A 16,702-nucleotide genomic window follows, 5' to 3' on the forward strand; every position below is an offset into this window, starting at 1 on the left:
AAATTTTAGTGTTCTATGGACATTTTCTTCTGAACTGAATTACACCTTTGGATTTTAATCTTATACATCTTTTCTTTGATAATGACTACTAATTTTTTTTATTATTATTTATTTATTTTTCTAGGTGCTGTTATTAGAAGATCCAGACATAATACTATTTTCATTTATCTGTATTAATTTAATATGTTCAATTATTGCTTAATAGTACAGTGGAACCTCGAGCTACGAGCACCTCTATACACGAGAAATTTGAGATACGAAGAAAGTATGAGCGAAATATTCATTTCTAAATACGAGCACTGACTTGAGTAACGAGCAATAAGCCAGGCTGTTGGTATGCGTGGCACTATTTCCCGATCTGGCTCGACTCGGAGAATCTCCTTGCCAGATCACTCAAGTGTTCTTTGATCTGCAAGTTTGAGCGATTGCGAGTTAATTGTTTTTTACATTTAATGTTTTTACATTCAAGAAACTTGATGTGGTCAAATGAGTTACCGTTACTTCCAAGCACCGCCCAAAGCTCCTAGAAGAAGTTCGGAAGCTGTCGTTGGTGTGTCAGAAGCTATCATAAAGATACATTTATACATTTATATTACTTATCAATGGTATTTATTAAAAAAATGATTTTTATGTTGATATTTTTAGAGGTGCAGAATGGATCGACTGGATTCCTATAATTTTCAATGGGAACGTTTGTTTGTAGATATGAGAAATTCGCTATACGAGCTCAATGCTGGAACAAATTAAAACTCGTATTTCGAGGTTCCGCTGTATTAGTATTTTTCTTTTTACTGTATATGTTAAATATCACTGTTCCTGTCATCTGAAAGCAGGTGACGACGTCAGATGGCTGAATTATGCAGGAACTGTGACTGTAACTGAGTTAGATAACTATAAAGTGTCATCTATATGAGTGTGGGGAGATATGAGGTTAAAGATGGTGAGTATAAACACGTGATGGTGTAATGATTGTTCTTTTTTACTTTTCTTTTCATTCTAAGGCATATTAATAAATCCTAGTTTAGCAATAACCTTATGAGTTGTGGTGGTGATTATAGTAATGCTTATTCATGATGTCTTCCCTACATTAATTAGAAAACCATTAGTTGCATATGTATCTGTTGTAATATCTCAGTTCTTCTATTGGATTGTGATATATATTAACGATGTACAGGTGATATCATTTATTCTCTAGTGGGTGGGTCTCAGGTCATTACAGACAATATAGGCTATGTCATGTTTAAATAGTACACATAATATTTAACAAAATTAGACATTAAAAAGGAATTAAGTGATGTCATGGTAACAAAAATAATTCACATACTTCATTTATATGCTTATATGTCTTGATGAGATCAACACTGAGCCGTCTCAAAGGGGCATGGCTCGGTTCTCGGATTTTACAAGGAATTCGTGACTCCAGTGCCACCAGATCTGCATCAGGATCCTGGGTTCCAGCACCCATTCCAGCAAGCTGGTCTTGTGTAACTAGTTGCCCATACATTGCCGTGTTCTGGTTTGTTTCTTCTGGATAGAAGGGAGAAAATTTATAAGTACATCAGATTTAATGGCACAATTTCATGACTATCATCACATAAAACAAGCACAAAGTGCATGACATATGCACTTCTTCAGGTTAAAATTTTCAGTGATAAAAAGTTTTAATACGATTATCAGTAAGTAACATTCCTATACCACTGCGTTTATGGATTGGATTTTTTTATTTATGGGAAAGCAGATTAAAAATACCCCTCCCCCCAAAATTTTGAATAGAAAATATCAGTTTTGCAAATTTTATTTCTTCTTTCAGATCAACAGTCTCCATAGATTTCCATTCCATATGGAATGGTATAAATATGTCATACAACTAAAAATAATCGATAAAACAAACTAAGAAAATGCTAATTTTGAGCTTCATCAAAAATATCTTTCATGTATGTAAATTAAGCGCACATAAACACATAAAGCACAAGTTTTTATTATTATTAATATTATGTAGAAAAGACACTGAATGAAAGTGCAAAGACTGATAATACATAGCACAAAAAATTAATGATTAATCTTAAAAATGTTAATTTCTTTGTTCTCCTGCAATTTTGTAGCAGTTTCATAGATCATTGATCATATTTATTAACTTTACTTTTAATACAAAAGCACTAAAAAGTCAGCCCAATAAAGCAAAGTTAATTAAAAAATGCAAAGCATCCTGTGATACTGAATTTAAATTTATCGTTGAATAAAAGTCCACAACACATCACACAGAAAGGTTTTTTTAAAATGCTGTTGTTTCAGTGGTTAAGGCTTCATTTAGATAAAGATTTGTCATCATAAGGTTTTGTGCTTTAAGAAGTCATTAATTCCATTCACACTTGTTTAACAGAGTTTAAGCTACAGCCAGCCAGGGAAGGGAAAGTTGAACATGTGTAAATGTATAGCTGATTCAGGAAAACCATCAACAAAAGTTTTACTTCATTATGATTGGTCAGGTTTTATAATAAGGTGGCACGAAGTTGATGTTAGAAATACTATTTCTAAGCCTTCTCTGGACACAGATATTCAACTCTAACAATCTGGCAATGAAAATAATTTTTGTTTTTCATTACAACATTGTAATTCAGTTTAGCTGTTAGTTTTATCTAGTTTGAGATGCTGCTAGCCATTTTATTAGAACTTGCTTTTCTGATGTTAGATTTTATGTAGCTGTTGTAGATGTATCTGATGCTAGATTTATGTAGCTGTGAATAAATGTTTATAGTATTTTAATTTCCGACTTTTGATTTATAACAGTTGAAAAGTTAGAACTTAAGGCAAAATCCTTAAACCAGTTTTTGTGAAAGACTTGACTGCTTAGCAATCAAGCTCGGCCAAGACTTCTTAATCTTTTAAAATAATAATGTGAACAAAGATTAGCAGTGATACTATTATATCACTAGGCTCAGGTTTGGATTCCAGAGAAGGTATGGATGATTACAGTTGTCTGTTCCCCCTTCTTGTGGTAATAATATCATCTACCTTCTGCAGTGCACCATGGGTAATGTTCTAGGTATTGAGACAGCTAATAACCAATGATGTTGGCAATACCCAATCATGTTTAACAAGCAACAGCTTGGCCACTGGATTTTTTTTAAATACACATTTGGATGACATTTATATCTTAATTTATGCGAGTTTATGCTGATAACGTCGAAAATGGAAGCATAATTTTTTAATATGAAGGTAAAAAATACAAGGATTTTCTACAGCAAATAAAAGAGGAGTTTTTAGTTGTATGATTAATTTTATTTTTTACAAAACCTGCATGATTAAAAAAAAAGTTGCAAAAAGACGATTTGTTCAATCCAGGACTTTAAAGAAAGAAAGGTGTCCACTTGAAGTGAATAATAAACACAAAACACCTCCCTTAATAAAAAAGTAATTGTCTGCTTCAAGCTTCACATAACTGGCAAACACCGAACACAAAGACACCGCGGCAAGAAGAAAATCGCACTCTCAAAATTCGCACGTGGACGATTCTTATTCCCTTCTACGCATGAGTCGTCTTGGGATTTTAATAACAAGACCGTTTGCGGCCATTGCGAGATTCAAAAGGTTAATAATTAATTTGTAGATGAATTTATTGATGATGATCAGAAGGAGTTTGTGTTGAGTTTAAATATCAATCAGGTCTTTGTGAAGATACATTGATTAGACATCCAATAAAAAGTAGCAAAACATTCACAATTTACCATTTGCAAAAATTATTATCATATATATTAAGAATTATTATGATGTTGATTATTTACAAATAAATTACTGATTTCACTTATTAAAATACCAATCGGTTCTGAATTTCCATTTTGACTCTAGATAAAGGTCTTCCAAAAATCAGCAAAATATTTCAACAGCTATATACATTTACTACAGCTTTTTTATTCTATCGAAACATTTGAGAGAAAATTACGAATATAAACTAAGTTATGATAACGATAATATAAATAAAGAAGAATTTCTCGCTAAGAGAGAAATATTTCAGAGCTCTATTCTCGTTATTGCTAGGGAAAACGAAACAGAAACAAGGTTGGGCGGGCCTTTTTAATTTTTATAGTTTATTCTAAAATACAATACCAAGAACAAAGTTCCAAATATTATAATACTCTCACGAACGTTCCTCACAATTATTGTAAGTGTCGCTAGTTGTGAAATTTGAGTTTTCTAAATAAAAATCAGTTAAGAACTACAAATATTTACTTCACATTTAAAAAACCTCTTTGTACTGTCTACATAACAGCAAATGGAGAAGAATAGACTTCTACAATGCCACCAGTGGTTTTAGGAACAAAAAAACAAGCAAAATAATGGACTTATTTCCCTATTATGTCATGTTGTCACTTTTTTAATTATTTGTTTGTATATCAAGAGGGACAGCAAATCCAAGGACTCCCCCCCCCCAGGTTGCAAACTCAGGAACTGCACTGGATGAAGCTCTTTCTACCGCATTTGTGCTATTTAATTTACGTATCACATGTAAGTTAAATAAGTATGTCTGATTGCTATAAACATATTCGATATCCGCCTTTAAAATCTAAATATCATCAGAACGTTCGATTAAATACATTTTTTTTTCATTATACATATAAAATCGAATAATTTTTTACGCAAACTCTCAATTCTCATACCGAAGGAAAAATTTTATGATATACAGGTGTTATCAGAATAGATATTAGAAAAATATAAATAGAACCTGAATTAAATAGACTGCAATCCTTTTTAACTCTTTTCTTTGATTTTGTTATGCATAATCTGCATAACTTAATAAAATTACTTGATTGCACATCTACTTGAAAGCAAAATGATATATATATTCCAAAAAGCATAGAAAATAGATATTTTCTAATGCAAAATGTTACATAATTTTTCACAAATTAAAATAATGTCGAATTTAGTATGCATTATTAATATATATATATATATATAGAGAGAGAGAGAGAGAGAGAAACTTCACGGAAACATAACTATCTACATTTCGCGATCAACACAAAATCTACGAGAAAAAAGGCTTAAATATGGAATTCGAAATTTTATTACAATAGGAATAATTCCGACCTTAATAATCTGCAGCATAATCGAAACTGTAAAACAGCATTACAGCTTATACTTAAATAGATATCGTAACAGAATAGTAAAATTAAAAAAATAAATAACAGCGAAATTCCTTTTGTGAATCAACATTCTTATGGGCCACTAGCTGTTCCGATTACCAGGTATTCTTCATCTATTCATCTAACAGATATTCTTAGCGAAGATATTTATACCACCGTGTTTGTGCAACTACAGTGATCTGAAGTCCTTGAAAAGGAACGCCGATATACTAACATGCTACACGAATATTTCAAGCCTAATATTTAGTTATCGGAGACTGGCAACATCTTTTAGCTCAGCGTAAAAATCGATGTGTAACTTTCATAAACGTTAATAAAAGCTTTTTTCGGCGGTTCTTTTCAATGATGAAATTTAATAAATACCGGATAAGTTTCCGATTCCTTTGCAATTAGAAACATTATTCATTGTTAATGGAAATCACATCATCTACTATACCGACTTGTTGAAAAATCTGAGGAATATATCGGGTTCACAGATTTATGCTCGAATATAAAATCTTCTTTCTTATTTGCTTCTCTCAATTCATAGCTCAAGATGAACTAGGAACATTAAGTTACATTTCATATAGCACATTTTTCTGTTATCAGTTAACAATTTCTTAACAATGGCTTCAAATACGAAAATTTATATATAATGCTATTTCAGATGAGGTGACATGACGATGGAGCTTGTGCATAACAATTAAGTTGCAGTGACAGCCAAATGAACACTCATTATTCATTACAAAATATTCTCGAATGTTAAAATACACTTGAAATGGTGCCCCGGTTTTTCAATAATGACTTTTGTACTTTTCACTAATTTATAACGACACATTTGAAATAAGAATGAAAAGAGACGGATAACATGTTACTAAGGCACATTACGCTGAGAAGAATGCGTAGATTACAGTATGGTGTTAGCACAGAACAGTTCATTTCTAATGATTAACTGAAGTTTAGGACTGCAAAATTTAACATGACTCTTGGATACAAGACATTTTGCTGTATTATGTGATATTATGTATGCCTATGCATCACAAGCTTTATAAGAACCACATGATAGGGATTAATTTTGAAATGACGCAGTTTTGAAAGCTTTATTATAAGCATGTTACTATCTTCAAAAAAAAAAAAAAAAAAAAAAAAAAAAAAGGAGCTAACCGAATTAAAAAGGAGGGTTAATGGGCTATTACAAATTAAAACTTACAATTTTATTTTACATATTTTTTAGTACAGACAAGCACACATATGTATAACAAAATACGATGGCTGCTATAAGAATGACTAGTAACCTAAAAATTAATTATTCTTGATTTGGTGTTCTCCCCCTTGAATTCATCTGTTCTCCCCCAAATTCGAGATCTTTTCATGTTACATAACAATCTAAAATCAACCAAACACCGCTTTGAGTACTTTTTGCATCTTCTTAGTACTATAAAAATTCTCTGCAAAACAAGTAAGTCATTTCTTAGTTCTAACTACCGTTCTAACTGCTTCGCTTCTAAGATGCCTACGTCTTACTTTTAAAACCAGTGTACATAAAAATTATCGTATTTCATTATGATTGGATAAATGTCTACTAAGATGATTTAATATGCGTTAAAATAAAGATTGTGATACTTCAAGGTCAGTTGTGTTAACTGCGTCATCATAGCTTTTACCTTCCGCTGCTACTGTCTTCTCAGCCATGACGAATATCGAAAGATGCTAAAAAGTAACGGATTCCTCCTACGCAATTAAAATAATATATATATATATATATATAAGACTGCTATTTCAATTATTTTAAATAACTACTTAATGGCAATTTTAATATAATCTGTTTTCAGGAAAGAAAAATTAACATCAAGAATTTCTGGACTCTTTTTGATTTCTTTTAAATTGCAGCAAATTTCTAATATATTAAAAGTAAAATTTGTTGGTATATACAGTGTTCTCTCGTTATAACACAACATGAGACCCGAATTAAACCCGCATTATACTGAGAGTTTAGAGTTAATTAATGGGGGAGGGAGGAATTAATCACTACCAGGAAAAATTACTTATATGCGGTGTTCAATGAAGAGCTTCAATAATGATTTTATTGCTTGTCAGTCAGCAAATTACGCAAAAAGGAAACAAAAAACAAACAAAGTACAAAATACAGAAGCCTAGAATATAATCATATGAATTTACATGTATAAAAATTAAAATCTAGTTCGTTTTTGTATACTTGATATGCTTAATAACAATAATATTCTTTTTAATCAATCATCAAGATTTTTCAGTAATATGATTTGTTTAAGGTCATGTTGGAGCATATTATATCTTGATGCTTGATCAAAAAAATTACTAAAATGTAAAATTTAACTTTTAATAGCTTTCTTTAATAATAATATAAAAATTCTTAATAGCCTTACATTTTTGTTTTAAATTGTCTTAAATACGTCTATTTTTTGACTCATTTTTTTTATTATTTCTCGATTTTTCCAGTTATAATTCAGAAACCTGGTTCTGTTGAAAAATTTTCGACTGCACCTTGAAAAAAAAGACCAAAGAATTTTCAACTTTAATCCCATTATAATATTTTTTATGTTATTTTTATTTCAGGTTTGATTTTTATTCTTCCTGTTAGCTAGTTTGCCATCATTTTTCATTTAATTATTATCTCTTGAATATATATATATATATATATATATATTTGTAAAATTAGACTTAGAACTATGCTTCTTTGCTAACTGGGAAAGACGGGGGGGGGACAAAGTTCAAACTGAAACCGAATTCATCGGGGGGGGGGACAGTCAACTTACTGCGAGATAAGTTGTTTCACATATATACATTAGAGAAAACTATAAAAAAATAGCTCTTCAAATAAATGCTACAAAGAAGAAGGAAAGGAAGAAGGGGATACGCGACAAGCGAACCATAAAAGTAGCTTTTCTTAACAGAGCGATTTTATAAGACCAGAGGGAGGGGGGAAATACAAAAATATATCCGATTTTTTCCTACTTCCGCACATAGCTTTTTGAACTACGAAAGGTCAAAAATGAAACTTGGGCAAAAACAAGCAGCTGCAGCCATAATCATCGCCTTGCCTCGCGACCAATCAATCAATCTTTTATCGATCGTCTTGCTTCTTTCTCTCTTAAGACGCTGAAACAAAAGATAGAGAAGAAGTATGCCTGTCTCGTTGCTAAGCAACGCCGCTAGCCTAGTTCATAATAAGAAAAGAAAAGGGAAAAAAATCATAAAGCAATGCAATGTTCAGTAACACACAACAGTTGGAAAAATGGCTTTGCTTTCTTTCATTACATACGTGCAACGCCGTCTTTAGATTTTCCTTGTACTACTGCCAAATAATCCATTTTTTCGTTAACAGTAAATTACGAGAAATTCCAGCACAAGCCTTACAGTAGGTCACAAGTGTTTGCAATATACATGGCGAATTTTACATCTGAGGCTTGAAAAAATAAATTAATTAATAAAAAAAAATCAACGGAACAGTTCATTAAAAATAAAAACGAATATCATGTTAGAAATTTTCTGAAAACGTAAAATTAAATGACGAGGGGAAAAAAAAAAAAAAAAAAAAAAAACTGCATTTAAATGCAACTAACTGCTTTAGAATAAATGCGATTTTATTTCGAAAAATACACCTTTTAGAACACGTTATTAAAACATTAAATGGCCCATCTTCAAAGAATGAAGCCTAAAAATTCTAAATTCGAACTATAAAGTTTAAAAACGACGGAAAATCTTATACAGAAATACTCTAAGTAGTTCGTAAAATTTAAGCAAGTGTTCAGACAGTGATACGGCATCATAAATCTTCAGGAAACCTATCTTTGCAACGACTATCTGGGAGCTCAAGAATACTCGGTATTTAAAGAAACTCGATACCTTTGTTAAACTGTGCAAGCCAACCCCAAAATAAATGCTTCAAGGCATGTTTGAGAAAATTCGATAAGCTGCAAAGTAAAGCTGTCCATCCCGAAACTATAAGAAGATCTTTGAGATCTGCTGGATTTCATGACAGGGTACCAAAGTATTTAAAGTGATATTTTCTTCAGATGAACTGAAAAGACTGCAGTTTGCAGAAGAAAATGTCAAAATAGATTTTAAATTTCGAATGACAGAGCATTTCACTGATAAAAGCAAGTTTAAACTTATTCAGCTACAATGGTCAGTAAGAAAGAGAGATGAAAATATAAAATCTTCATGTCTTTGGTTTAAGAATGGAGGCAATGTAATATTTCAGGACATGAATGACAACATCCGGATCAGAAAATGCAGGATTTACGTATAAGCTACACAAGCTATAGCTTACGGACCCCAGAAAACCCTCTACGCATCCGAAAATCACTAATAAATAATATTGGCACTGATATTATAATATCTGGACTTTTAAAAGGGCCCCATATCTCAAATAGCTTAGGGCCTTATCAAGTCTAAATCCGGCCCTGGGATTTAAAGAAAAAAAAAGAAAAAGAAAAAGGCCAGTTCATTGACAGTAATATGGATTGAGTATAATGCCCGAATATGCTGCTAGATATCTGCAATCGTGTGTAGTCAACCTGGAGACAAAAGAGATTTTTTAAATGCTGACCACACACTGCTTGAATTTTGACGTGGCTTTCATATAATCTTCCAAATTCCATTACCATCCTATATCTTCGCGATTATCAGACCTACATTCCACTCAATACACAGACGACTCTAGAAATTAATAAGAATGAACATTTCTTTGAAACGCGCCTTGCAAAAAGCTTGGAATGGAATTACACATGTATCAAGATACTTATTATTATTATTAAGATTCTATTTTTTAAATATCTAAAAAATTGTACAACTATTTTGTTAGAGCTTCCTTTTCAGAACAAGAAAATGGAATGGAGGTTTAACAAAATACCAAAATTGCTTTACAACGCTATTCAAAATTTTTATTTCAGTTTAAATAAAAACTAATTTTTGTCTTACAACCACTTTGTATCGCAGCTAACAACTTTTCAAAAAATGTTAATTAGATTATTTTTATGTACAGTGCATAGCTGTAATGCACTAGACGCCTTAGGCCCATATAACACGGCGTTTGTTTCACACGAACAACTGTTTCGGACAATTTTTCTGCCTGGTTTACTATTGAAAGAAAGACGCGCGACTTTTTCCTTCCTTTCCAAAAAAATTGCAGGTTGTTCGTTTTCAACCAATCAGCTAACAGCTTGTTTGTAGTGGGGAACCAGTTAACTCCAAAGCGATCTGTTTTGATTGGCTGTTGTGACAAAGCAGAAAAATTGTTCCAAACAGTTGTTCTTCCGAAACAAACCGACGTGTGATAGCAGCCTTAGAGATAAAACCCAAGACCCGAGCCTGATAAACAATGTGTGAATGGAACCATGGAGACACAGAACTTGCATTTGACAAATAAAGCTTAACATAAGTTTTAAGAGAATCACGTTTTCCGACGTCTTAATTATGAGTTTATCCTTGCTAAGATGTTGTAACGGATGTAATTATGAGTTTAACCTTGCTAAGACGTTGTAACTTCTACAAATTCATGGGATCGAGTACGGAAGGTGATGTGATTAGATCCAGAAAAATAGAAGTAATGCATTAATGTCTTGATTTAATATAGCGAACAGAATTAATTATTGTATTTAATGGTTTCTATTCGAGCTTTATCGGCAATGATAATAAAACGTTAATTCAACTTTCTTTTTTTGAGTCTGTTGACGTCTGTCAAAGAGAACACAGCCAGGCTGCTTTGTCAGGACAACACCGAGACGCATAATTCGTTAATGCACTACCTAGTTGAAAGAGTTTGAAAGGAATACAAATACATGCTGGATCTGCTACGAAACAGAATGTAAATATCAGCTATCAAAGATTCAGTATCACAAGAGCAAAGGAAGCCTACTGGTTTTTATTCGAAGCCTTAACTGTACTTACGAATTGTACTAACGGGATGATGTTCATAGGGGAAAAAAAGAGAGAGAGAGAGAGAGGTATAACTCGTCCTATAATTAACAGAAAAATGCTATACTAATTTATATTTTCAGGCAGTTTAAGCAGAAGACTAAGTTTATTTGGTTGCATAAATTAAATCAGTTTAACAAAAAGAATACTAAGTAAACAAGAAGTGTGTGTGTGTGATTGTGGCAAAGCCTCGAGGGCTATCTGCCTAAGGAGAAGGATGCCTTCGTGGAGGACTTTCTACGGGAAACTGGCTCGTATACACGTTACACATGAGGAAAACCACGAAAACGCCCCTGCAGCCAGCCCGTTCGCGGGATTCGAACCTCGGACCGAACTACCAGTGTTCAGCGACTTTACCGCTCGGCTGCTGGTGGGCTAAACAAGAAGAATAGGCATAGTTCGAAATTAAGAAAATAAGTTATAAATTTCATTAAAGAACAAGCAACATGTACAACTGATGACACGAAATTTTTCCATCGTTCCGCAATAAACCTTTCCTTTAGACAAAGCCCGGTTACCCACAACAAGATAAATCGGGAGTTACGGGTACTCATATGCTGTTTATCGACGAACATTTCAAAACGATCTGTTTTGATTGGCTGTTGTGACAAAGCAGAAAAATTGTTCCAAACAGTTGTTCTTCCGAAACAAACCGACGTGTGATAGCAGCCTTAGAGATAAAACCCAAGACCCGAGCCTGATAAACAATGTGTGAATGGAACCATGGAGACACAGAACTTGCATTTGAGCATGTATATTAAATTCTAAAATAGCATGTATATTAAATTCTAAAATATTAACTCTTGGCTTAAAAATTATAATTTCATTTACCAATTTACCAATCAAAATCACAGCTGGATTAAACCAAAATAAGAATATACTTACAGCATCAAGAAAAGAAGGGCACCAAGAAAAAAAAAAAAAAAAAAAAAATTCAATTGCTGGTTTTATTACGGAATGGTGCAGATAAACTAAGATTGTGAAAGAAGAAATAGAGAGTACGTGGGCGCACTAAAATCTTTAATGGCCTCTACAGTCTGAATCCGTTCCTCATCAAAATACTATCATAGGAAATAATAATAATAATAATAATAACGCATTTATTAAACTATTTTCGATTAGTAAGAAGTGCTCCCTTCCCCTAAAAAAGTAATACTTTTACGGAGAATTATTTGATTTCTGCAAAATCTTCTTAGACAACGTTTTTTCTTCCACAAGTAATACAGTCATTTTAGCCTTAAGTTATATTTCTAGATCTTCTTATTTCTTCGCTATCTGAATTTTCAGGAGAATATGCATGATGCTAGAGACATTAGGTATTTTTTGGAGCAGGAGAATTGAAAAATAGCAAACGCCTTCGCCGGGAATCGAACCACGGATGAACTCTGGAATACAGGCCCAGCGTGCAGAACCGCTACATCACGAAGGCACGCTAGGAAAGCGGGAGAAATACCTTATAACTGTATGTCCAAATAATTACGAATTCGGCTTTGTTATATATAAATTAAGTGTTAAAACGGAAAGGGGGGAAATTAACAATCTCAGGACCCTTTAATTCCTCCAATATACAGATTAACAAACAATTAGGAGCTATACTGAAAATCTGAAACAATCTTAGAGGTTGCAGATTTATCATAGCAAGGACAGAAATTTTAACTTTTTAATAACTGAATTTTTTTAACTCCTAGAAAAATTCAACAGACATTGGCCTGAATTCTGATCGGATAAATTAGCCAGCTGATACTTAACTAGTCCGATAATATATATATATATATATATATATATATATATATATATATAGATTAATCAAAGGTTTTGGCATTTTAAAGCTCCCCCTCTTTCTTTAATTATTTGAGAAGAAAATTTTTCAATTCTTGTCTGGAGTTTTTCCAAGAAATAAGAAGACGAAATAATGAATGAAATATTCCTCTTCATTAATAAAATATTCCTCACGAAAGCTTCCGAAGAAGAAGAATATATTTTTTTGGAAGGGAAACCACGAATAAAAATATTATACTGAAATTAAATAAATAAAATGCAAAATCAGACTGTTATTTGGAGTAACTAGTTGCTTGCCGACCGACCGACTAAAATAATTATTTAAAAAGGGGGGATAATGATTTTAATGAACCTAGCTAGCAATTAATAATTATTGAAGTAAATCTGTGTTTATTGCTTTTAAATCTCTTAGTTTGTTAGTTAAGAACAAAATACAGTCGAAAAATATGGGGTTTTAACGAAAGTTTTCCGCCACCGCAAATATCGTCGACGCAAACAGTTCGCGTTGGCCTGTTTAACCATATTTTGTCAAACGATTTTTGACATTTGAAACAAAGAGACTTGCTTTAGAACACTGTACTGTGAAATTTATAAAAAAATATATCGTTATCCTTAAGTCCAAGGACTCTGAAATGGAAATATCATGCTACCAAATCAGAACCATAATTTACTTAAAAATTTTGTTGCAAAAAGTCAGCTATTACTCCTTAGTTTGTTAGTTAACAGCAAAATAAAGTTGAAAGAAAAATATCGGGTTTTTAAGGAAAGTTTTCCGCCACCGCAAATATCGTCGGCGCAAACATTTTGCGTTGGCCTGTTTAACCATACTTTGTCAAATGATTTTTGGCATTTGAAAGAAAGAGAGTTGCTTTAGAACACTGTATTGTGAAATTTATAAAACAATATCGTTATCGTTAAGTCCAAGGTGTCTGAAATGGAACTATCACGCTACCAAATCAGAACCATCATTTACTTGCAGTTCTGTTGCAAAAAGTCAGCTACAGAATGTCACTAAATCATTTGTACAGTTTTAGGTACTCCCATCTAAAGCTGTGCAAATGTTGTATTACAGGATACCGTGGAAGTTTAGTACCGAAAGTTCAAAAACAAGGACTATGACATTCAAGAAGCAGAACACTCTGGCTAGCCTATTGATGCTGATGAGGCCAGCCTGCGAGAACTGGTAGAAGAAGATCAGCATGCAATCACTCGAGAGCTTGCTAAGGAGTTAGACGTTAGTACGATGCCCATTAGTCGCGCTATACATCACATAAACTTGACGTACAAGTTCAATCGCTGAGTGTCGCATGAGCTGACTCAAGCAGATAAAAGCAGACACGTTCCACTACACTAACCTGCTCGAATATCAACGCAAGGACAAAATTCTAGAACGGATAGTTATTTGTGATGAAAAGTGGATTTACTTCAACAACACGGGCAAAAAGGGGGTTGGTCTTTGCTGGGTGAGCGCGTCGGCAGCGTCCCAAAGTGCAATTTGACTAACAAAAAGATCATGCTTTCTATCCGGTGGCAGTCGGGGTCCCATTTTATTTAAAATTTTGCAGCAAGATTGTTTTCATGGTTCTTGGAGAGGGATGGCGAGATGAAATTGCCCTTCCAAGAGCGTTCCAAACACGCTCTATGGAGATATGGTTGACCAATCTATGCGGTAAATATCCTTATTTTCCAGGTAATCGCCCACCAGTTGAGTCTTGTGTGGATGAATGTTGTCTTCCATTAACAGGAGCCGAGGACCAACTGCACCTCTAAAAACTCGAACACATGGCTTTAATATCTCCACTCTATACCTCATGCAGTCACGAAACCTTTGTCAAACATATGCATGAGTGTGCGGCAGTCCAACAATATGTCTGCCAAAACCATTTCACCTCCACCACCGCAATGATACTTTTCGCTGAAGAGGAAGGGATGGTATCGTTTACCACGCTCTTTACACACATAGGTAAGTGGAGAATCACCGTTCAAGGTGAATCTCGACTCATCTGTAAAATGCACAAAGTTGCGCTAAAGCCTGGTTCATGGCACATGTTGCCTGCACCATGCTAAACGCGTTTCTTGTGTACTGCAGTAAGCGCGTCTACTGGCATACAACCTCATACATCTCATAAGGCCTTCGGGCAATAGTAGACAGTGAAATTCGGATTCCTGTGGCAGCATACAGCTCACGTGAGAGCTGTGAAGCTGTAGCAGTCCTGTTTCGCCGCGCTGAAAACGTCAAATAGAAATTCTCATTCGTCATTCTGAATTTTGGTTGACTATATCCATGCCTCCTCGATATAGATCCAGCGTCCTGAAACTGTTTCCACAAATTGCAGATGACACTGGGCGTTACACTGAGCTTTGTACCCACTTTTGCGCTTGTGACTGGCTTGACTCCAATCTTCCGACAATTTTCCACTTCAATCCGCTTTACGTTCATGGCTACCGACAGCAAAGGCCTTGGTAAACTATGATGACATTTCGTCGTTAACAAGGCCTTGGTAATTAGGATTAAATTTGGCAAAGATGGTTATGGTGGTCAGGTCAATCGAAGGTGAATAAGGCCCTGACGACTATCAGATGTTAGCAAAGGTGACTTAAGTCTTGTCAACGAAGACAGCCTTTCAGCCGATATAGTGGTTGAAGATGCTGAGTTGTCGTAGCAATGGACCCAGGCTTGAATATCGGAAAACGCATGGATGTTTCTAAGCGTATGTTTGTGAGCGTCTAAGCGTATGTTTGCAGGCGTATGTTGTGTTTTGTGCTCAATATGCACGTGATCCGGAAGGCCTCTGCAGCTGTTGGTGGTAAGAGAAGAGAAGTGGGAAACCCTCGGAGGCCCCCTCAACTAAATGTTCTTCAAAATTGGAGAGGAAATTTAACTGTTAATTAGGTTCAGCAATCCCTCAGTCAACTGTGGTACTATACATGTGTTGGCCTAGCTTATATTTATAACAGTGATTAAAGAGATGAACTTTAACTCTCGATAAAGAGATGTACTTTATGAGTATTCTGATAACGTTTTGTTGTCTATATGCCTGGATACGGGGGTAGGCATAAACTACAAGTATATAAGCATGTAAGCATGTACATTTTTGTTTTTTAATCTAGCTTTCACAATTACAAAAAACACTTAAAATTAATGACACAATATGGTTCTGTTAGTTTTCACCAAACGAATTCTGGGATAAATTGATAAAAAGAGCTTAAAATATATTTTATGTATTAATCATTTAAAGCAGAGGCTTAAAAAAAGTTCATAACTTCACTCGAATGTAAAAATTAAAATAACACTAAAAAGTAAGCCACAACTTTTCCTTGTGGCTTAAAAAAAATATCAGCCCACGCACACAATTTCACATATACCAAAAGAAACCATAATTCACAAGAAATGCCGCTGCATATTTAAATGCACAAAATACCATGAGCGATGTTTATCAATTTAGCATTTTAAAACAAAAGAAATAATAATAATGATAAAAAATTCTCAAAATGCTTCCCCCTAATTCTAAATCATGAATCTCCATCAAACCCACTCTTAGAAATGTGTCATCTTCATTTTAGGCAATCGTATTTTCTGTAATTTCTTCAGCAAACGGTGGTAGGGCGAGAGAAATCGATAGACAAACGCAACAAATAAATAAATAAACAGGCATCACAGATAAGCGTGAAGCATTTGAATAAATACATATACATCCCAAATACTTCATTGCCCTATCAATAAAAACCAAGGGAGGAAATACACCCACACTGGCTTCCCGCATGTCACACTTTTTACTCGCCCCCCCCCAGACGGGGGAAGGAAAGAAAAAAAAAGGATTTAAAAATATAATAATAAAAATAGATAGGAG

General features: G+C 33.8%; 1 protein-coding gene across 1 annotated transcript in view; it reads right to left on the reverse strand.

Moving 5' to 3' along the window:
- LOC118190138 (dual specificity tyrosine-phosphorylation-regulated kinase 1B-like) overlaps positions 1 to 16,702 on the reverse strand; it is a 226,210-nt gene that overhangs the window by 66,037 nt on the left and 143,471 nt on the right. Inside the window, exon 2 of the mRNA XM_035360827.2 lies at positions 1,325 to 1,527. Within this exon, the coding sequence (XP_035216718.2) occupies positions 1,325 to 1,527 (203 nt within the window). The remainder of the gene's footprint in view (positions 1 to 1,324; positions 1,528 to 16,702) is intronic.

Source organism: Stegodyphus dumicola, chromosome 1, assembly GCF_044657685.1.
Source record: "Stegodyphus dumicola isolate Sdum_Otavi_A_Nest chromosome 1, ASM4465768v1".
NCBI classification, from domain to species: domain Eukaryota; kingdom Metazoa; phylum Arthropoda; class Arachnida; order Araneae; family Eresidae; genus Stegodyphus; species Stegodyphus dumicola.